The following is a 23317-nucleotide window of genomic DNA, read 5'->3' on the forward strand; positions in this document are numbered from 1 at the left end:
CTCCCCATGCAGTATTAGAGCAGGGGAGTTCTCCCCTGTGTCCGAGCCCAATATTTATCCCTCAATCAACAACACCCCTGCAGATTATCTGGTCATTATCCTATTACAGGAAGTTTGCTGTGTTCCCAGTTGTTACCTGGTCAAGATCCCAGAGGGTTAGGGGTGCCTAATGAGTCTGCATTCCAGCAAACCAACACAAAACTGGAGAGATGTCGTCAAAGTACGAATTGATGTGTTTGGCAAACAATCCCACTGGATAAATTTCTGGAAATTGCAGTTTGTGCTTTACATACACCCTAAAAAAAATTCAAAAACCTACAATATTTATCATTCTTAATAAATCAGCAATAAGATGGTCATAGCCAGTTATCGAAAACACCATCTGTATAGCAAATGCTCCAGATATTTTATTGACACAATAAAAATATTTTAAACATCAATTTCAGCCACGAGATTCACTTTTCCTTCCAAGAACAGAGGCTACAACCTGAAAAATAAAATGTTATAAAAAGCATTTTAATATCAAAATCGAGGAAACACTAAGAAAATCGTGAGTGACAGCTCAGAAATAACAGGGTTTTAAAGGTTTTTTTTCACTTGATGGTGCATTACTGGCGCTTATGGTGTGGGTGTATCACTGATCAGTTCCAAAGAAGAGTCCCCCCTATTGAGCTCTCCTGTCCCACCCCCTTCTACCAGCTTAAATTTCATCTCATTTCTATATGTCTTAGTTCTGACGAAGGGTCATACGGACTCGAAATGTCAACTGTATCCCTCTCCGCAGATGCTGTCAGACCTGCTGAGTCTTTCCAGGTATTTTTGTTCTAGATTTCCAGCATCCGCAGTATTTTGCTTTTACCAAAGGAGAGTCATATTGGACTTGAAACGTTAACTGATTCTCCCTCCACAGATACTGCCAGACCTGCTGAGTTTTTCCAGCATTTTCTGTTTTTATTCCAGATCTCCAACATCTGCAGTACTTTGCTTTCATATTGCTGTACAGTGCAGTAGTGGTGACAACAATGGTATAACCTTGAAGGGATGGCTTAAGAGTATCGTGGAAACAGTGCATCACATGTAAAAGTGTTCAGGCTAAAGAGCAAGTTATCCTGGAGTATTCCGATCGATGCACTCAAAGGCTCAGTGGCAATAACGAAGATGCTTTCACTCCTCAGACAGATCCTGCTCCCCGGTGGGGAGGCATGGAATTTGACTGTGCCAATCAGCAGAGATGAACACTGGTGTTTGAACAAGTTTTTCAATAAACAGGAGCCTGTAGCTTGGGCCTGAAGCTCTGCAGTCTTGTTGCAGAGTCCCCACCATTAAGCAGCATTGAAATTTATTTGAATAGAGAAGTGCAAACCCTCCTAAAACATTTATCCAAATAGGACTCTGTTCCAATTTGAGTTAAATTGCAGGGTCCCGCTGACGGTTTGTGGGTCTATTCCCGGCACAGTGCAAACAAAATATCTGGAATTTTTTTTTAAACGTCTAATGACGACCACAAAACCATTGCCGATTGTCATAAAAACCCATCTGGTTCACTAGTGACCTTTAGGGAAGGAAATCTGCCGTCCTTACCTGGTCTGGCCTACATGTGACTCCAGACCCACAGCAATGTGGTCGACTCTTAAATGCCCCCTGAACAAGGGCAATTAGGGATGGGCAATAAATGCTGGCCTCGCCAGCGATGCCCACATCCTATGAACGAATTTTTTAAAAGCTTCAATACGATGAGAGAGCAGAGAGTGAGATCTGAAGGGCAGGGTGGAAAACAAGAGATACCTTCAGAGGAGGTAACAAATAACGGGTAATAAAGTAATAAATAAATGATGGGGGAAAAGAGGAAGGAAGGTCGATGCAGGGGAGAGTGAAGGGGAGGGCAAGGGCAACTGTCGAAGTGGGTAAGGGGTGTGTTCGGGGTGGGAGGACTGAATCGAGGCACGAGTACAGGGCACAGGGAGAGGAGGCGGCCAGGGTAAGAGCCTCCTAGCATTGAAGTAGCTATTTCCAGAATTCACAGAGCGACTGGAGAAATATGATCCTAATTTGTCTCAGATGTGGGGACCTCGCTGAGGGAATGGACTGGTTTTGCCACGTTGCTGCTGAAATTCTGCTTCACTCGTAGAAGAATGGGAAAGGAGAGAGGCAGCTCACTCTCTCTCCCCTTCTGTCAGTACAGAAACTAAAGAAACTATAATCATCTAAAATGGAAGCCACAAGCTTGAATAAAACTGTGTTATTAACAAATCTGAGTCTGCAACACAGACCTGAATCTCTGTTTCACTTTTACAGTGTAGAATTCTTTTAAAAAAGTTAACTCTAGATTCAGCTCCTCAGCCCAACATTGGCCTCCGAAGATCATGTTTGAAAAATGATTATACTAATTTTTGGAACAAATTATCAGCATGAATTGATATTGCAAATGTGTTGCAATATCCTAAAGTTATACAAAAATCAATTTTACAGGGCACTTCTGACAAAGGGTTTCTGTAAAATTTGGGGGAGACCCATGCAGCTCATTGTGGTTTGTAGCCGCGATATCGGTGTGAGGCCTGGTCACTGGAAGCTCGATATCTGTAACCATCAGCCAAGTAGAGGCCTCAATGCGATTCACATGCGATGCTGCCCTCAGTCACTGTGACTATCTGTGGTGCCTGCGTCAGCTACGGCTCAGCGGGTAACACCCTCGCCTCGGGGTCCGAGAGTTGTGGGTTCCGGTGCCGCTCCGCGAACACAGAATCCAGGATAACATTCCCGGTGCAGTGCTGAGGGGTCTGTTTTTCTGGATGAGGCGTTAAACCCAGCCCCCATCTGCTTTCTGAGGTGGGCTGAAAAGATCCCATGGCGCTATTACGAAGAACAGGAGAGTTTGCCCCTGGTTCCTGGGTGAGTGGGAACTTTGTAGGACTCAGCAGGTCCCACTTAGGGCAACGCTGGTCTTTAAATCTCAGAGGGTGGAACTGCACCAAACTTTGCACCTTGGGATAGAGCAGACCCCAACAGTTAGACTCTGTGGGGTTAGTTAATAACTAGTTTAGCTTGAAAGTGTAGAGCCTGGAGACTTACGTCACTTCTCTGAATGCCCTCTTCTCAACGTATTTTAACTTGTGCTTCCTCTTGAACCTAAAAAAGGGAAACAATAAACTGAGACCATTGCCAATAATACTTAATAAAAAACACAATCTCCCCACAAAATCAAGGCCCCTTCTGTTCTCTCGGGGGGAACACAAAGCATCCCAAGGTGCTATCCAAAGAAGAGAAGGGAGGGGAGTTCCTCCCGGTGTCCCGGGCCATTTTAACCATCAACCATCGTCACTAAAAGCAGATCACGTGGTCACTGATCTCACTTGTTGTTTGCGGGATCTGTCTGTGTCTTAATTAGCCTCCACATTTCCTACAACAGTCTTAACACTTTAGAAATGTTTCATAGGCTGTCCAGCACGTTGGGACATCGGAGGCTGCAAAATGTGCTACGTTAATCCAAGTTCTTACGACATACAATGGGTCCAGGCAATGAACTTTAGCGAGCTATTTAACAATGGAAGGCATTGCTGCCAGGCTTCATTCTGCCCTTGTCTGAACGTGATGGGAACTTCCCAACTGAAATCGCTGGATAGCAATCAGGAGCTGTGGGAGGGGCTGTTTGATTTTCCTCTTCTACCCAGTCCAAGACATTGAGTCTAAATGTAAAAGCCCTGTTGGTGCTCCACCTGAGATGTGTTAAATGAGGTCAGAGGGGGACCAGGGCCTGACCGGCTTAGCAACATACTTTTGCATGCCAACAATTGTACAGAAGTCATATCCACTTACTTTGCTCTTATTCTGGGTTCGATCAGATTTCTCTTCTGAAAGCTCTTAAATCGGTCAGTGAGGATACTGCCCTCAGGCTGAGTAAGGTAAAAGAAACATAATAGAAGATGTAACACAGAAATCACTAAGAGGCATTGCCACCACAATTACAAGTTATAATTATTAATCTGATGGCCTTCAGCATTAGATCTCATCAAACCTTAGTCCAATTTCAATTTTAAGTTTAGGTAAAACAGTCCTTTGGTGTGAATGACGCCGATCTTACCTCAGTCAGATCTCTGCCATGTCACTATGGTGAGAGGTGGGGCGGTGAGCGACAGAGATGGGACTGAAAAGCAGTCAGCACGCAAGGGGGGAGCTCACCAGCATCTAGTTCAAGTGACATGCAAAAGAACTGGCAGTTGGGTCAGTTAAATTGTCTTAGCTCTTGGTTTTCAGGCTTTGCTTTGGGCAAATCCCCCATCCCAATGTTTCCAACAGATACTGAAAACTCTGGGGATCCTTTGGGGTTTACATATTACTGCCAGCAAACTCCTCCACTCAGAATACCATCAGACTTCTAGCAACAATTCCAACAGCCCCACCAATGAAAAAAAATCACGCTCCCAACAATCCCCTCCAAAATACTCTCACACTCCCAACAAACCCCCCCCAAAAATACTCTCACACTCCCAACAAACCCCCCAAAATACACTCACACTCCCAACAAACCTCCCCAAAATACACTCACACTCCCAACAAACCCCTCCAAAATACTCTCACACTCCCAACAAACCCCCCAAAATACTCTCTCACTCCCAACAAACCTCCCCAAAATACTCTCAAGTCGCAGACACTACCACCCCCAAACACCTGTACACTCTCAGCGACTCCCTCAAAGGCCAACACTTCGAAATAACACCCCACCCCCCCTACCCCCTCCAAATGAATGCTGACACACTCGCAGGGACTCTCTGTCCCATCTTCCGAAAGAAGTCGTCAGTCACCCAAAACAAAACTAACGTTCGTTCAGGGCAGCAGCGGGGTTAATGAGCGAGTAAGACGACAGATAGACAGAAATGCAATGATCATGCTGAACCCAGCTCGAGAGCCTCGGCCAGTGTTCCTTAGATTCAGGCAGATCAGCAGGGCGAGAGTGGTTAATGGGGGAGAAAGTTCCAGATAAATGCCCCCTGCCCTCAGATCCCAGTGCAAAGCCCACTTGGCAGTGCCTGAGAAACCCTGGGCTATCTTCACATTCCCATCCACGGACCGGAATACTTTGTGCGCAAGGATGGCTCTCATCACTGGGCAGGGCGGACACCGTTAATCTGTCGCTCAAAACATCAGCTTGAGGAGGCAGCAGATCCAAGAGGGAAACGGATAGATAGTAGGCACAGAAAAGAGCTGAGAGTTTCATAGATCAATGTGTAGAGTCTTTAGATCAGATGGATCTGAACAGTCTCCTGTTCTCTACACTTCACTTTCAGCCTGTATCACCCAGGAGTGGTTCAGCATCACCATCTTCAGGAAAGAGAGCACGAGGCAAGGGAGGGGGAAGAGAGCATGAAAGCACGGGGTGGGGTGTAGAGAACGTGGACAGAGGTTAAGAGGGAGAAAGGAGAGCAAAGAGGGAGGGAACTTATAACAGCGTCAATCACCAACTTCCAGTCAGCTCAAAATAAACATTGCAGCAATGCCAACCTTTAGAGCCCGGAGCGTATCAGCAAGTTCGTCACTGAGCTTTACTTCGAGGTCAGGGTCTTCATATCTAACAAGGAAAAGAAACACATACAGTCTGTACATTCCTCCATCAACAGCACCCAGGCAAGGCTCTTGGGAAAGCACAATGAAAAACACTGCTTCACCCATTATCACAGCTGTTAGAGTGAACCCACACCCAGATTCATTTCAAAACAAAACTCCTTAGTCTCTAAATCTGAATTGAACATACCTTCAAAGCTGTCAAAATGCTACAGCATCAACCAGTGTACACAGTGTACACACCCCCACTTTAATCAGCTGGGGTGACACCTTTAACACAGAATTAGTGACACGTGCTCCCATGACTATCACCCGAAGCAGTATGAATCTGACAGGAACAGGTCTGGGCATAGAGACAAACTTCACTCACTCTCACTAAATCTGCATTACGATTTCCACACAAACAATAGCCCCGTTTTTTATATGGCAACTATTTCCCGTTATTTATTCCCAGCTCAAAGCCACGTAGCCCCCCTCCTGCCAACACCCTCTCCCTGCAGCAGGCACACCACCTGACCACCCACACTGCCACCAGTGCACCACGTGACGTCTCCACTGGCACAGAGTGGATCACCAATGTGGGCGCCAATTACTGTTTTCCTAAAGAGCTTCCAAAAGGAGAGTTAAGTTTCCGATCTGGTGTCTGAAGTAATTAGCATCCAGGCAGTGCTGCAGTGGGACTGCTCGGTACGTGCGAGTGTGCTACAGAATGGACAGAAAACCACAACTGCCGTCTGCTCCGCTCGCCCATCCCCACGGCTGACTCCGGCCTCTTCCAGGCTCCTTTCCACCCCCAAAGCAGGAGGGAAGGACTTACTTTAACCGGCCCAAGCGTCGGGGCTTGTTGGCCTCTGCTTTCTGCTTCTCGGTGCGTTTGACCTTCCTCTTTGCCAGCTTAATCTCCAGCTCCTTCACTTCACCCTTGATGGATCGAAGCCGGAACAGATCCTGCTGTTTCTGCCGAGCCTCCTTTTGCTCCTTCAGCCTGTGCTCCTAAAGGCAGGGAAAGCACATTGAGAGAACGAGTCTCGCACAGCATGCGGTGGTGGAGGGGGGGTGCCGCCGGGGCACCTCATTTCAAATTTGCACTGGCAACGAGTTACCAGCAACACCTCTAAGGCCAAGCAAAGTGTCTAACGATATTTGAATGTTGTCAAATGGCCTCCCATTGTCATCCAGCCCAGGCCGCGTTCAGAGGAAGATAGAAAGTGAAGTCACAAGGGAAACAGGTAAATAATTGGCTGGTGAGTATTTTGCTCACTTATCTCTCAAAATTAGTGTAATTTATTAGCAATTGTAATGTTTTAGTCATATTAGTAAACTTTACTAGCAGTAATAAAGCTTATTGGGAGTATTAGGGTTTGTTAATTATAAATTAAGAAATTTAACTTAACACACAATAAAGATGGCAGGGCAGGTGATATGTTGCAACTGGGTGTGCAGGAAGAAATAATCTTATTGAAACACATAAGATCTTGAGGGGACTTGATGGGGTGGATGCTGAAAGGACGTTTCCCCCTGTGGGAGAGACTAGAACCAGGGAACAGAGTTTAAAAATAAGGGGTCTCCCAGTTAAGATGGAGGTGAGGAGAATTTTTTCCCCCTTAGAGGGTCTTGAGTCTTTGGAACTCTCTTCACCAGAAAGCAGTGGAGGCAGGGTCGTTGAATATTAAAGCGGAGGTAGGTAGGTGGAATTGAGGCCACAATCAGATCAGCCATGATCTTATTGAATGGCAGAGCAGTCACGAGGGGCCGAATGGCTTATTCCTGCTCCTAATTCGTATGTTCGTATCTTCCTTTGGATGTGCAGCTACAGAACATAAGGAATTGCCCGAGGTTCCTCACATGGACAATGCGATAATGAGGATGCAGAGGAATTGTACGTGTGCAATGATGGGATGGAAAGAAGTGGCGTAGTTTTTGGATGAAAGTTGTGCTTTGAGGGGTGGATTGATGTTTCAAAACTGTGATTTTTGTTAGGTACGGTAATTAAGGAACCATGGCAAGTAAATGGAGTTAAGATACAGGTCAGCCTCATCCAACTGAATGGTGAAACAGGCTCGAAGGACTGAATGGCCTCCTCTTGTTCCGAAGTTTCACACCCACCTGCTTTTTGATCATTTTCTCTCTTTTCCGTTCCCTTTCTGTTTTCTTCTCACACCAAACGGCGTTCCGCACGGGGCGGTCTTCAGCCTCTTCACCGGCCTTGAGGCGCCGCTCCTGCTCTTCACCATCCGAATCCACCAACAGACCCTGGCATAGTTCCTCGAGCACTGATTCCTACAACCACAATAAAAGAGACAGCCAGTCAGAATCGGACTGGATTCTTGCACCAGCAGCAGACCAGGAATAACCAACCAGATTCACCACTGGTTTCAGGGAGGAAGAAAATTAAACAAATATCCCAGAAAAGAGAGAAAAGAATAAAAAGCCTTGCGTTTATAGAGCACTTTTCACAAACACTGAACATCTCAAATGCTTTTACTGCCAATAAAGCGCTTTCAAAGTATCGTTATAATGGAGGAAATGCAACAGCAAACTTGCACACAGCAAGATCCCACGCACACAGCAATGGGAAAATGATCGGATATGTTTTTAGTGACGTTGATTGAGGGATAAATGTTGGCCCCAGGACACTGGGGAGAACTCCCCTGCCCTTCTCCGAAATAGTGCAGCGGGATCTTTTACGCCCCACACGAGCAGGCAGGTGGGGCCCCCGTTCAACATCTCATCCAAAAGCCGGCACCTCCGACAGTGCAGCACTCCCTCAGTGAGGGCAAGAAATGGCTCCTACCTTTGTTGGAAGCTGCTCTGAAGATGGAATGGCCACCTGCCGTTTAATCTTCTCCTCAGTTCTTAGTTTCTTAACTTCCACTTCATGAGCTTCAAGTAGCAGGGCCTGTGCCAACAGGATTTTTAAATATATATCAACGTGCATCAATAACTCAATAGCAAAACATTCCCATCAGCTGTAACACCAGTAAACTTAACTCAATAGTAAAAATTATGCAAACGCATTGACATCTGATAAAAATATATTTATCTGAAGTGTTAAAGGAATAATCATCATTCACCAGGAGAATGTTTTATAATAAAAACTCCGTCTGTGCTTTGATTAAACACCTAAGCTTTAAACTGACTGAGTGGCCTCTTCTTACTGAAGTATATTAGCCACGAAGCAGAAAGTGCTGCAAACACAGAGACAAAGGGCCAGCACAAACATGACGGGCCAATTGGCCTCCTCTGTTCTCCAATATTCATTTCCAGCAGCCTCTGCTTTCTACGTCCAGCCTTGTGGGGTTGTAATTCTCGTCTCGGGCTGGGACGATACGTTTGCAGTGAGAAAGGAACTGAATGCAGCACGAGCCCCGCGTACCTGATGAGATTCAAAGGTGGGATTGTACGATCCACCCGGTGCAATCACTTCTACCGCCGATACCTGGGATGGTTTTTGGTTTAGGTTGTGTGGGCGCTGTTTAAAACAAAAAAACAACAGTTTGAAGATAACACCAACCTTCATCCTTACATACAGGAAATAAAACATCAGCTTCCTCGGTGAGGAACATACGAATTAGGAGCAAGCCATTCGGCCCCTCGGGCGTGATCCACCATTTGATAAGGTCATGGCTGATCCCATTGCGGTCTCAACTCCATTTTCCTGTCTACTCCCTATATCCTTCAACTCCCTTGTTAATCAAGAATCTATCTAACTTAGCCTTAAAAATATTCAATGACCAGGTCGCCACTGCTCTCTGGCAAAGAAAATTCCATGGACCAACGACTGAGTAAAAATTTCTCATCCACGTTCTAAATAGGAGTCTCCTTATTTTTAAATCGTGCCCCTTAGTTCAAATCTCTCCCATAAGGGGAAACATCCTTTCAGCATCCACCTGGTCAAGGCCCTTATATGCTTTAATAAGGTCACCCCTCATTCTTCTAAACTCTAGGCCCAGCCTGCTCAACCTTTCCTCATAAACCAACCCTTTCATCCCAGGAATCAGCCTAGTGAACCTTCTCTGAATTGCTTCCAGTGGAAGTTTATTCTTTGTTAAGTAAGGAAACCCAAACTGTGCACAGCACTCTAGGTGCGGTCTCACCAATGCCCTGTACAGTTGTAGCATGGCTTCCTTATTTTTTATATTCCATCCCCGCCTTTGCAATAAGGCCAACATTCCATTTGCCTTCCGACTCACTTGTTGTGCCTGCCTACTAACTTTTGTGATTCATTTATAATGGAGAACAAGGAAATGGCAGAGCAATTAAACAACTACTTTAGTTCTGTCTTCATGGAAGAATGCACAAATAACTTCCCAGAAATACCAGGGAACCAAGGGTCTAGTGAGAAGGAGGAATTGAAGGAAATTAGTGTTACTAAAACAATAGTGCTGGGGAAATTAATGGGACTGAAAGCCGATAAATCCCCAGGACCTGATAATCTACATCCCAGGGTACTAAAGGAGGTGGCCATGGAAATAGTGGATGTGTTGGTTGTCATCTTCCAAAATTCTGTGGATTCTGGAACAGTCCCAGCAAATTTGAGGGTGGCAAATGTAAAAAATTTTTCTAAAATTTTAAAAAATAACTATTTAAAAAAAGGAGGAAGAAAACAGGGAATTACAGACCTGTTAGCCTTACATCAGTAGTAGGAAAAATGCTAGAGTCTATTATAAAGGACATGATAACAGGACACTTAGAAAATATCAACAGGATTAGACAAAGTCAGCATGGACTTACGAAAGGGAAATCATGTTTGACAAACCCATCACAGTATCTTTACAGTGCAGGAGGCCATTCAGCCCAGTGAGTCTGCACTGAAAGAGCAATCCACCTAGATCCACTCCCCTGCCTTACCTCTGTAACCTTGCACATTCTCTCTTTTCAGGGAGCAATCCAATTCCCTTTTGAATACCTCGATCAAACCTGCCTCCACCACCCTTTCAGGAAGTTTGTTCCAGACTCCAACCACCCTCTGGGTGAAAATTTTTTTCCTCACATCATGTTTACTCCTTTTGCCAATTATTTTGAATCTGTGCCCTCTAGTTGTTGATGTTCTCTTGAGTGGGAACAGTTTCTCACTATTTACCCTGTCCATACCCCTCAGGATCTTGAATACCTCTATCAAGTCTCCTCTCGGCCTCCTTTTCTCCAAAGAGAAGAGTCCCAACCTCTCCAATCTATTCTCATAGCTACAGTACTTCATATCTGGAATCATTCTTGTGAATCTCCTCTGTATTCTCTCCAATGCCTTCACATCCTTCCTCAAGTATGGCACCCAGAACTGGACACTGTGCTCCAGATGAGGCCTAACTAGTGTCTTATTCAAGTTCAACATGGCCTCCTTACTCGTGTACTCAATGTCCCTATTAATAAAGTCCAAGATACTATATGCCTTATTAACTGCTCTCTCAACATGCCCTCCCATCTTCAGTGACCTACGTACGTATACACTGAGGTCCCTCTGTTCCTGCACCTCATTTAGAGTTTCTCCCTTTATTTTATACTGTCTCTCCGTACTTTTCCTGCCAAAATGAATCACCTTACACTTCTCTGCATTGAACTTCATCTGCCACATGTTTGCCCAATCCACCAACATGTCTACATCCTTTTGAAGTTCAAGACTATCCCCACAGCTAACAACATTTCCAATCTTCATATAATCTGCAAATTTTGAAATCATGCCCTGCACATCACAGTCTGTGTCACTGATATATATCAGGAAGAGCAAGGGTCCCAACACTGACCTCTGTGGAACTCCACTACAAACCTTGTTCCAATTTGAAAAACAACCATTTATCACTACTCTATTTCCTGTCACTCAGCCTATTTCTTATGCAAGTGCCTACTTTCCCTTTTATTCCATGACCTAGAACTTTGCTCACAAGTCTGTTGTGTGGCACTGTGTCAAATGCCTTTTGAAAATTCATATACACAACATCAACAGCGCTTCCCTTATCAACCTTCTGTTACCTCCTCAAAAAAACTCCAGCAAGTTAGTTAAACATGATTTTCCATTAATGAATCCATGTTGGCTTTCCTTAATTATCCTGCACTTGTCTAAGTGACTATTGATTTTATCCTGTACTACAGTTTCCAGACATTTCCCTACCATAGAGGTCAAACTGACTGGTCCGTAGTTGCCAGCTTTATCCATGCACCTCTTTTTGAACAAGGGTGTAACATTCGCAATTCTCCAGTCCTCTGGCACCTCCCCTGTGTCTAAGGGAGACTGGAAGAATAACATTAGCGCCTCTGCAATTTCCGCTCTCACTTCCCTCAGTACCCTTGGATGCAGCTCATCCGGTCCTGGTACCTTATCTATTTTAAGTGAAGATAGCCTTTCCAACACCACCTTCCTCTCAATTGTAAGTCTGGAGTCTTTTTGAGGGCGTAACTAGTAGAATAGAAAAGGGAGAACCAGTGGATGTGGTGTATTTGGATTTTCAGAAAGCTTTTGATGAAGTCCCACATAAGAGGTTAGTGTGCAAAATTAAACCACATGGGATTGGGGGCAATATATTAGGATGGATTTAGAATTGGTTAGCAGACAGGAAGCAGAGAGTAGGAATAAATGGGTCTTTTTCGGAGTGGCAGGTGGTGACGAGTTGGGTAGCGCAGGGATCAGTGCTTGGGCCCCAGCTATTCACAGTATATATCAATGATTTGGATGAGGGAACCAAATGTAATATTTCCAAGTTTGCTGACGACACAAAACTAGGTGGGAATGAGAGTGGTGAAGATGATGTAAAGAGGCCTCAAGGCGATTTAGACAAGTTGAGTGAATGGGCAAAAGCATGGCAGATGCAGTATAATGTGGATAAGTGTGAAGTTATCCACTCTGGTAGGAAAAACAGGATGGCAGAGTATTATTTAAATGGTGATAGATTGGGAAATGTCGATGTACAAAGGGACCTGGGTGTCCTTGTACACCAATCACTGAAAGCAAACATGCAGGGGCAGCAGCAGTTAGGAAGGCTAATGGTATGTTGGCCTTCATTGCGAGAGCATTTGAGTAAAGGAACAAGGATGTCTTACTGCAGCTATACAGGGCCTTGGTGAAACCACACCCGGAGTAGTGTGTGCAGTTTTGGTCTCCTTACCCAAGAAAGGATATACTTGCTATAGAGGAAGTGCAGCAAAGGTTCACCAGACTGATTCCTGGGATGACAGGATTGTCGTATCAAGACAGATTACGTCAGCTAGGTCTGTATTCACTGGAGTTTAGAAGAATGAGAGGAGATCTCATTGAAACATATAAACATCTGACAGGGCTGGACAGACTGGATGCGGAGATGATGTTTCCTCGGGTTTGGTGGGGGGGGTCTAGAACAAGGGGTCACAGGATGCAGGGTAGGCCATTTAGGACTGAGGTGAGGAGAAACTTCTTAATGCAGAGGGTGGTGAACCTGTGGAATTCTCTTCCACAGAAGACTGTGGAGGCCAAGCTACTGAATATGTTTAAGGAGGAGATAGATAGATTTCTGGACACTAAAGGCATCAAGGGGAGAGAACAGGTGTATGGCGTTGAGACAGAGGATCAGCCCTGATCATACTGAATGGCGGAGCAGACATGAGGGGCTGAATGACCCACTCCTGCTCCCATTTTCTGTTTCTATGTGCCAGGACATCCAGATCCCTCTGTACCAGGACTTTGCAATCTCTCTCCATCTGAATAACATACTTCTTTTCTAATCTTCTGCCAAAGTGAACGAGTTCACCTTTCCATACATTTTTTTTCCATCTGCCACTTTTTTTGCCCACTCACTTAGCCTATCTATATACCTTTGTAGACTCCTTCATCAGCAAATTTAGCAACCATACATTTGTTCATTCAAATCACTGATATAGATTGTAAATAGCTGAGGCCCCAGAACCGATCCCTGTGGCACTCGACTGCTTACAGCTTGCCAACACAAAAATTATCATTTTATGCCTACTCTTTGTTTCCTGTCAGCTAACCAATTCTCTATCCATGATGTTTCCCCCTACACTTTGTGCTCTTATTTTGCATAGCAACTGTCGATGTGGCACCTTATCAAACGCCTTTTGAAGATCCAAGTGCACCACATACACCATGGCAGACAGGGAACTCGTGCCGAAATTGGAAACACGTTTCATATTTTGCTAAAGTGGCAGAAATCTCTCCCTTGTTCACCATGTGGGCACCAGTTTATGTAATATTGATACTGAAATTGCACACGTGCACTCTAATTGTTGTTCTAACACAATGCATGTGTAATACTCTTAGCTTAAAGTCTCTAATTAACAATAACTTGCCATACCTTTAACATAATGAATTGCCCCAAAATGCTTCATGGAAGCTTTTTCAGACCCAGTTTGATGCCAAGTCACATATGGAGATAGGAGGCCAGGTGATGGAAAGCGCAAAGGGGGTAAGTTCTAAGAAATGCTTTAAAGGAGAGAGAGATGGAGAGGTTTAGGGAGATCTTAAGCTCCAGGCAGCTGAACACACAATAGTCTCAGAAGGAGATTTCTGAGGCAGCTCCTTATTGATTTGTTTCCTCCCCTCTCAGTCCTGATCCCCTGGGAACACTGTGCCACGCTCCAAACTCCAAACTATGCAGCTTCTGTCTCTATTTTCTCAGACACACAGGGGCTGCCACTGTGACAGCAGGAACCTTCTGGGCAAAAGAGCTTCTCAGGTGGTTCCACGATTGCAGTCTGGTAGGAAACTATCCCAACAGAAGTGGCGCAGTGTGCAGGAATACATGTGTGGCTACACAATCCTGTTACACAGCAGCAAGGTCAAAGGGGGATAAGCGGAGTTAGGGAACAAATCAGCCATAATCTAACTGAACAGAGGGGCAGGTTCAAGGTGCTAAATGGCCTACTCCTGTTAACACAGCATCTCAATGCTGCAATGACAGGAGTGAATATAGATAGCTGTGCTGACTCACTCCTGTCACTGCAGATTTACCTCACTCAGTCAATGACTTTATAATTCTCAGACACCAACCTTCAGCCTTTTCTTCTTGGTCTGTTCCAGAAACCATGTGTCTTTGCCTTCCAGCTCCTTGTCTAGGGGACCTCAAAAGAGTACCAATAGGTTTAGCAACAACAGATAGCCATGGATAATTCAAGAGTGTACATTACAGAATGAAACGACAAACAGTTTCCCTATAACATAGCGACTCCCACCATACATCTCTCATTTAGCACCTCAATGGTCACTAATCAATGACCAATGCAGATGTGAGCCACACTGGCCAGACGTGCTGCTGTCCGAATTCTTGGCAGCCAGAGGAACAACAAGGGCTGATACAGTGGAGCCCAGCAGTTTCTGGGCTGGGTGACTGGAAAAGAAATTAGTTCCCAATCTGGTTCTCCCAGAGAAAAAAATGGAGGGTGCTGGAAATCGGAAATAAAAACAGGAACACTGAACAAGGGAGGCAGCATCTGCAGTGAGAGAAACAGAGTTAACATTTCGGATCAATGGCATGACTCTTTTCATCTCTAATGAAAGTGCATTGACCTGAAATGTTAACCTTGTTTCCCTCTCCACTGTTGTCTACTAACTCGCTGTGTCTTTTCCAGCATTCTCCGTTTCTTGATATCATTCTACCAACATATAAGCCAGGGCAGAATTGAGGTTAGGTTGGGACCTAGACCCCCACCACGCACCCCCCTCCCCACCACGATTCCCCCTGATAGTGAAAAGTTTGACAACACTCCCTGTCCAGCTCGAGTGTCCAAATGGAGAAAGTATGAGAGAGGGGCCTCTGTAAGTGATGGCCAGGGGCGGGGGATTCAGATCACAGGTATTCCAGGCACACAGTATAAAGGTGGGTAGGTTCCTCCCTTACTTGTGATTGACCACAGGTCGTAGAAGTCTCTGGCGGGGTTGTTGTTGGGAACGGCTTTTGTCTTAACCGCAGGGTTCTGAAGCCTGGCATTGAGCAGCCGCTGTTTCCGAGGGACAATTCCTAAACGCTTCTCCCTTTCTGCTTTCCTTCTCAGTTTCCGGCTGTTTGGAATTTGATGCGCTAAAATACTGGAGAGATCAAGTTAAATGTACATTTTTTTTTTTAAAAAACACTCACTTTGAAAAGAAATCTAGGTAAATAATTACAACAAAATATCAATTCACACAAAAAAATTATCGTAACAAAGTCAGAGTCTCATCCCCAGATTCCTGGTTTGGGTTCAAAGTGAAGGGGTCAGAGGTGGAAAGTCTAATCCACATTATCACCAAATTCCTGATGACCTCCCAGGACATTAACCAATCCACTAGTTCAATAGTTCAATGAAAATGTACAACACACACCCACAGGCTTAAAAACAAAATCCGCACAAATTCCCATTACTCCAAAACTGCAAATTTTATTTTATATACGGCTCAACTCGTGTTGACGTCTGGTGATAGGTTGAGACAAACAGGGACGCCCGTTGGGTCATTACCTTTCCTGTGTTTAAACGTTTGTCAGTGCTCCTGGTACAATGACTGTCAGTGCTAAACATATGTAACCCACAGATCCCAACAGTCTACAGAAAATGATCAAACCTAACCCTTCCCTGGGGATACTAATCAACCAATCCTAGATACTGCTCCAATTACTAACACTACGTACCTCGGTGTAATACAGTGACAGACCAGTACTGTACCCGTGTTATTCAATGATAGACTTATCCCCACCAGTACTGTACCCCCGTGTTATACAGTGACAGACACATCCCCACCAGAACTGTACCCGTGTTATACTGTGATAGACTTATCCCCACCAGTACTGCACCCCAGTGTTATACAGTGACAGCCTATACCACCAGTAATGTGCTCCAGTGTTATAGTGACAAACCTGTTCCCACCAGTACTGTACCCCAGTGTTATACAGTGACAGCCTATACCACCAGTAATGTGCTCCAGTGTTATAGTGACAAACCCCGTTCCCATCAGTACTGTACCCCAGTGTTATACAGTGACAGCCTATACCCATCAGTACTGGACCCATGTTATAGTGATAGCCTATACCACCAGTACTGTACCCCAGTGTAATACAGTGACAGACCTGTACCCAACAGTACTGTACCCCAGTGTTATAGTGACAGACCTGCACCCAACAGTACTGTACCCCAGTATATACAGTGACAGACCTGAACCCAACAGTACTGTACCCCAGTGTTATAGTGACAGACCTGTACCCATTAGTACTGTACCCCAGTGTTATACAGTGACAGACCTGTACCCAACATTACTGTACCCCAGTATATACAGTGACAGACCTGTACCCAACAGTACTGTACCCCAGTGTTATACAGTGACAGACCTGTACCCAACAGTACTGCACCCCAGTGTTATACAGTGACAGACCTGTACCCAACAGTACTGTACCCCAGTGTTATACAGTGACAGACCTGTACCCAACAGTACTGTACCCCAGTATATACAGTGACAGACCTGTACCCAACAGTACTGTACCCCAGTGTTATACAGTGACAGACCTGTACCCAACAGTACTGTACCTCAGTGTTATACAGTGACAGACCTGTACCCAACAGTACTGTACCCCAGTGTTATACAGTGACAGACCTGTACCCAACAGTACTGTACCCCAGTGTTATAGTGACAGACCTGTCCCCAACAGTACTGTACCCCAGTGTTATACAGTGACAGACCTGTCCCCAACAGTACTGTACCCCAGTGTTATACAGTGACAGACCTGTACCCAACAGTACTGTACCCCAGTATATACAGTGACAGACCTGTCCCCAACAGTACTGTACCCCAGTGTTATACAGTGACAGACCTGTACCCAACAGTACTGTACCCCAGTGTTATACAGTGACAGACCTGTACCCAACAGTACTGCACCCCAGTGTTATACAGTGACAGACCTGTACCCAACAGTACTGCACCCCAGTGTTATACAGTGACAGACCTGTACCCAACAGTACTGTACCCCAGTGTTATACAGTGACAGACCTGTACCCAACAGTACTGTACCCCAGTGTTATAGTGACAGACCTGTACCCAACAGTACTGTACCCCAGTGTTATACAGTGACAGACCTGTACCCAACAGTACTGTACCCCAGTATATACAGTGACAGACCTGTACACAACAGTACTGTACCCCAGTGTTATAGTGACAGACCTGTACCCAACAGTACTGTACCCCAGTATATACAGTGACAGACCTGTACCCAACAGTACTGTACCCCAGTGTTATACAGTGACAGACCTGTCCCCATCAGTACTGTACCCCAGTATATACAGTGACAGACCTGTACCCAACAGTACTGTACCCCAGTGATATACAGTGACAGACCTGTACCCAACAGTACTGTACCCCAGTGTTATACAGTGACAGACCTGTACCCAACAGTACTGCACCCCAGTGATATACAGTGACAGACCTGTACCCAACAGTACTGTACCCCAGTGTTATACAGTGACAGACCTGTACCCAACAGTACTGTACCCCAGTATATACAGTGACAGACCTGTACCCAACAGTACTGTACCCCAGTGTTATACAGTGACAGACCTGTACCCAACAGTACTGTACCCCAGTGTTATACAGTGACAGACCTGTACCCAACAGTACTGTACCCCAGTGATATACTGCAGCGGACTTGTAACCCCCGCCACCCCCACCCAGTACTGGACCCAGTATTATATATAAACATACATACTGAACATCTTCGGCTCTGTAAAGATTCTTAGTATCATATCGGTGTTTATAAAAGAAAATTGTTCACTCGTTCCAGTGAAGTCTAATACAAACTGATGTCAGACACTCACTCTTTGGGAGCTGACACCTTGGAGTCTGGCTGTAGAATTAGGTCGATTCGTAGCGGCTTCAATTTTCCTTTATTATGGAGCAGATCTACAGAAACAATCAAATATTTATCTCCACGTCCAAATAAAGAATTTTTAAAATCCAGCAAAGAGTCCACTCTCAAAATGTTAGCCTCCCTTTTTTCCTCCTGATGCATTTCCTGGTTTTCCTCATTTTCAGGATAAGGATGCAAAGCCGTCAACTAGTGCCCGATCCGAGATGCCACGAGAAAGTGACAGTGCTTTCGATACAACTTCATGCTTCCTCAGCCTCTTCAGAGGGCAGGTAAGGTTTAAGAGGGACTAGAGTCACTAATGGGTCAGACCGTGTAAAGGCAGCAGGGTTCCTTTTGGGTTTATACAACAATCTCGACTGCCTCGTGGCTACTTTTACTGATGCCAGCTTTTTATTTCCAGGTTTGTAAAACTGATTTCAAATTTTCAAACTGCCACCGTGAGGTTTGAAATTAAGCTCTCTAGATTATAAATTCAGTCAGTGTAACTATGATGTTACCACAGCTGACTAGCTTTCCCCGGCTAAAAGCAAAATACTGCGGATGCTGGAAAACTGACACAGAAACAGAAAATGCAGGAAAATCTCAGCAGGTCTGACAGCATCTGTGGAGAGAGAAACAGAGTTAACGTTTCGACTCCGTATGGACTCGAAACGTTAACTCTGTTTCTCTCTCCACAGATGCTGTCAGACCTGCTGAGATTTTCCTACATTTTCTGTTTTATTTTTAGCTTTCCCTGGCACCTCACCCTGATGAATGAAACAAAACATTTCAGAACATGGTTTGCATTTGCAGCTGGCAGCTCTCATTCGTAAACGGAGTCCCGGGATAGTCTGGGCTCCCGTGGCTCAGAGGGTGGCACTCCCATCTTGGCAGGAAGCAGAGAGTCCAAATCCCGCCGCAAAGGCTTGACTTTCTACAGCGCCTCTTGTAACCTCAGGACTTCCCAAAGGAACTCCCAGCCAATAAACTGCAGTCGCTGTTGTAATGCCAGAAGCCTGATACACAGCAAGATTCCACACACTACAGCAAGGTGATCATGAACACATCAGCTATTGTAGTGATGTTGGCTGAGGGATGAACATTAGCACAGTTCACCCAGGAGAACTCACATGCTCTTCGTCTTAAATAGTGGCCATCAGCCTTTTTTACATCCACACGAGAGGGTGGATGGGGCCCTCATCTTTAGCAGTGCAGCTCGCCCTCAACCCTGCACCAGAATGCTCGCCTGGAATATGTGCTCAAGTCTCTGGACTTAAAGCCACCATCTTCTGGCTCAGAGCAGGAGTACTACCCATGGAGCCACAGCAAAACTCAGCGCTACACGGCTATGTAACAGCAGCTGTGACAGCCTGAAAATATCTGGGGCATTCGGATCTGACAGATGACATTTCTCACCTTTTTTTTCATCTCCAGTGTCAACGAAGAACAGGGTATCATCTGTCTTTTCAGACACAAGGCCACTGAAAATAATTATAGAATTATGAGACAAAACACATCCAGATCGGTACAGAACAATTTAACACATTACACCAGAAGATTCTTCATTTAATTAACCTCATCCAGTCTTACTAACAGTTTGCCAAGGGCCACAATCCCATCAATGGACTCAAGTCATAGCCCCGCTAATTCCCCACGCAGTCAACTCCTGATCATTAACCCTCCTCAAGCTCCTCGAATATCAGCTCCCAATTTTCATAGAGTGACCTCAATGACTGTATTACATACAATATATTTAGCAATTGACGGGGGCCACCAGTACTGTACCCGTTTTATAGTTACAGAACTGTACCCACCAGTGCTGTACCCGTTTTATAGTTACAGAACTGTACCCACCAGTGCTGTACCCCAGTTTTATAGTTACAGAACTGTACCCACCAGTGCTGTACCCCAGATTTATAGCTACAGAACTGTACCCACCAGTGCTGTACCCCAGATTTATAGCTACAGAACTGTACCCACCAGTGCTGTACCCCAGTTTTATGTAACAGAACTGTACCCACCAGTGCTGTACCCCAGTTTTATGTTACAGAACAGTACCCACCAGTGCTGTACCCCAGTTTTATAGTTACAGAACTGTACCCACCAGTACTGTACCCGTGTTATAGTTACAGGACTGTACCCACCAGTGCTGTACCCCAGTTTTATGTTACAGAACTGTACCCACCAGTGCTGTACCCCAGTTTTATGTAACAGAACTGTACCCACCAGTGCTGTACCCCAGATTTATGTTACAGAACTGTACCCACCAGTGCTGTACTCCAGTTTTATGTTACAGAACTGTACCCACCAGTGCTGTACCCCAGTTTTATTGTTACAGAACTGTACCCACCAGTGCTGTACCCCAGTTTTATGTTACAGAACTGTACCCACCAGTGCTGTACCCCAGTTTTATGTTACAGAACTGTACCCACCAGTGCTGTACCCCAGTTTTATTGTTACAGAACTGTACCCACCAGTGCTGTACCCCAGTTTTATTGTTACAGAACTGTACCCACCAGTGCTGTACCCCTGTGTTATACAGTGACAGAAGTGTAGCCTCAGTACACTTTCATTTCCAGGGAAAACAAAGAGGAAAGAGGGAACATAAGGGGAGGAGGAAAAGGGTAGGGAGGATTATGTATTGGAGGGTGATGTATGGGAGGGATTTATTGGGGGGAAAGAGAGTTTATAGGTGGAGGGTTTAATCTGGTGGATTGGGTGTGGGGTGTTTTTTGGGTTTGTGTTGGGGGGTTTGGGTGTGGGAAGGTGCTTTGGGGGCTTTAGTGGGGGCCTGTGGGTGGTGGGTTGTTTTGGGGGGGGGGTTTGTGTGTGAAAGTGCACGCGAGAGAGCGTGAAAGTGTGTTTTTTTGGGGGGGGGGGGGGAGAGGGGGGGGAGAGGGGGGGGGGAGAGGGGGAGGGGGAGGGGGGGGGAGAGGGGGAGGGGGAGGGGGGGGGAGAGGGGGAGGGGGAGGGGGAGGGGGGGGAGGGGGAGGGGGAGAGGGGGGGGGAGAGGGGGGGGGGGAGGGGGAGGGGGGGGGGAGGAGGGGGAGGGGGGGGGAGGGGGAGGGGGAGGGGGGGGGAGGGGGGGGAGGGGGGGAGGGGGAGGGGGGGGGAGGGGGAGGGGGAGGGGGGGGGAGGGGGAGGGGGGGGGAGGGGGAGGTTTATCCGGGGGGGAGGGGGGTTTATCCGGGGGGGGGGGTTTATCGCTGGAATTTTGGAAACCCCTCCCTCTCCCACTCACCCGACCGTCCGCTGCTGCAGCCGCACATCCTCCAGAAACTCCTCCACTTCAGTAATGTCGCTGTGTTTGTTCCAGTTCTTCTTCTTGTTCTTGTTGAGGCGCTGGCGGCGCTGCCGGTGTTCGGGGGGGAGCGGGGAGGCTGAGGCCGGGTTCAGGGTCAGGAAACCCGGGGACGGAAACGCGGACAAGCCCGGAGCCGCCGCCATGACAGCGCGAGAGAGAGAGAGAGAGCACGCGGCCCCGAGCCGCACATTCACCACCGACAACACCAACACCCGCCTTTCCCTGAGCAAAAACCACAGCGGCAGCGTCACTAGAAAAAAATATCTTATCTTTTTAAGACCAATCTGCGAATCAGAAGTGGAAAGGTTTAATATTGATAACCGCACTTTCGAGCGGCGGACTAAGCCTCCCGAACCAGCGCCACCTGCGGGGCGGCCGCTCCGCCCTCCCAAACCAGCACCACCTGCAGGGCGGAGGACTTAGCCTCCCGAACCAGCGCCACCTGCAGGGCGGCAGACTCAGCCTCCCAAACCAGCGCCACCTGCAGGGCGGCGGACTCAGCCCCCCCCGAACCAGCGCCACCTGCAGGGCGGCGGACTCGGCCTCCCGAACCAGCGCCACCTGCAGGGCGGCGGACTCAGCCTCCCGAACCAGCGCCACCTGCAGGCCGGCGGCCGCTCCGCCCTCCCGGAGGGTGGGCGGGATTTAGCGGGAAAGATGGCGGGCGGTTGAATTGAGCGGGGATGAGTCGGATCGGGGATCCCGTGCTGTCGGACACAAAGCCGTCCGCCAAAAGCTGGGGTGGAAGCGCTGAAGTGCCCTTCATGGTAGCCCAGGACTGAGGGGGGGGAGGGGAGAGCTCTGAGGGGTCAAGCTGCCCTTGGGTCAAGCTGCTCTTGGGTCAAGCTGCTCTTGGGTCAAGCTGCCCTTGGGTCAAGCTGCCCTTGGGTCAAGTTGCTCTTGGGTCAAGCCACCCCTGGGGCAAGCTGCCCTTGGGTCAAGTTGCTCTTGGGTCAAGCCGCCCTGGGTTAAGTTGCTCTTGGGTCAAGCCGCCCTTGAGTCAAGCCACCCCTGGGTCAAGTTACTAGTTAGTGGGTGTGAGGTATAAAGATGGGAATCATCCACCCAATGTTACTGCACCCGCGGGTGGTGCAGGAAATGCACACAGGGAGACTGCAGCGCGGTGCTGGGCCATCATTGCCAGCACCCCCACAGCGAAGGGTACCGGCCGCCTCAGGCCAAGGGTCACCGCCAGGCCAGGTGGACCGACCGCAGCAACGGGACCTGGTGCCAGGCGCCGCAGAGCAAGGCCCAGCGGACCGGCCAGAAGGGCAGAAAGGCAAGCAGAAGGCACCGAGGCGACCCAGGGTCTTCAAAACCCGCCTGAACTACCTGCAGATGTCCGAGAGGCAGTGCCAGAGGAGGCTGCGCCTCTCCAGGGAGACGGTGACGGAGCTGTGCGCCATGATGCAGGACGACCTGCGGCCAATGGGATTCAGTGGCCACCCAATGCCGGTGGCGCTCAAACTGACCGCCACGCTCAACTTCTACGCCTCCGGGTCCTTCCAAGGATCCACTGGCGAACTGTGCGGGATATCCCAGGCAGCAGCGCACCGCTGCATAAAGGAGGTGACCAATGCACTGTTTAAGAGGGCTGGTGAGTTTATCCGATACCACACAGACCCTGAGAGCCAGACTGAGAGGTCAATGGGATTCAGTGCCATCGCAG

At 47.1% G+C, this 23317-nt stretch overlaps 1 protein-coding gene across 1 annotated transcript; it reads right to left on the reverse strand.

Moving 5' to 3' along the window:
• Positions 1–385: 385 nt before the first annotated feature.
• On the reverse strand, positions 386–21984 carry nop53 (NOP53 ribosome biogenesis factor). Its single transcript, XM_078533276.1, has 13 exons — positions 21586–21984; positions 19761–19825; positions 18313–18397; positions 15378–15565; positions 14531–14601; positions 8933–9028; positions 8351–8455; positions 7663–7836; positions 6374–6549; positions 5497–5563; positions 3814–3890; positions 3070–3126; positions 386–487 (listed from the first exon to the last, which is right to left on the reverse strand). Exons 1-13 carry the CDS (start codon positions 21789–21791, stop codon positions 481–483), a joined length of 1374 nt encoding a protein of 457 aa, XP_078389402.1. The 5' UTR covers positions 21792–21984; the 3' UTR covers positions 386–480.
• Between the last annotated feature and the right edge of the window lie 1333 nt (positions 21985–23317).

Source organism: Cetorhinus maximus, chromosome 32 (assembly GCF_964194155.1).
Source record: "Cetorhinus maximus chromosome 32, sCetMax3.hap1.1, whole genome shotgun sequence".
Classification (NCBI taxonomy): domain Eukaryota; kingdom Metazoa; phylum Chordata; class Chondrichthyes; order Lamniformes; family Cetorhinidae; genus Cetorhinus; species Cetorhinus maximus.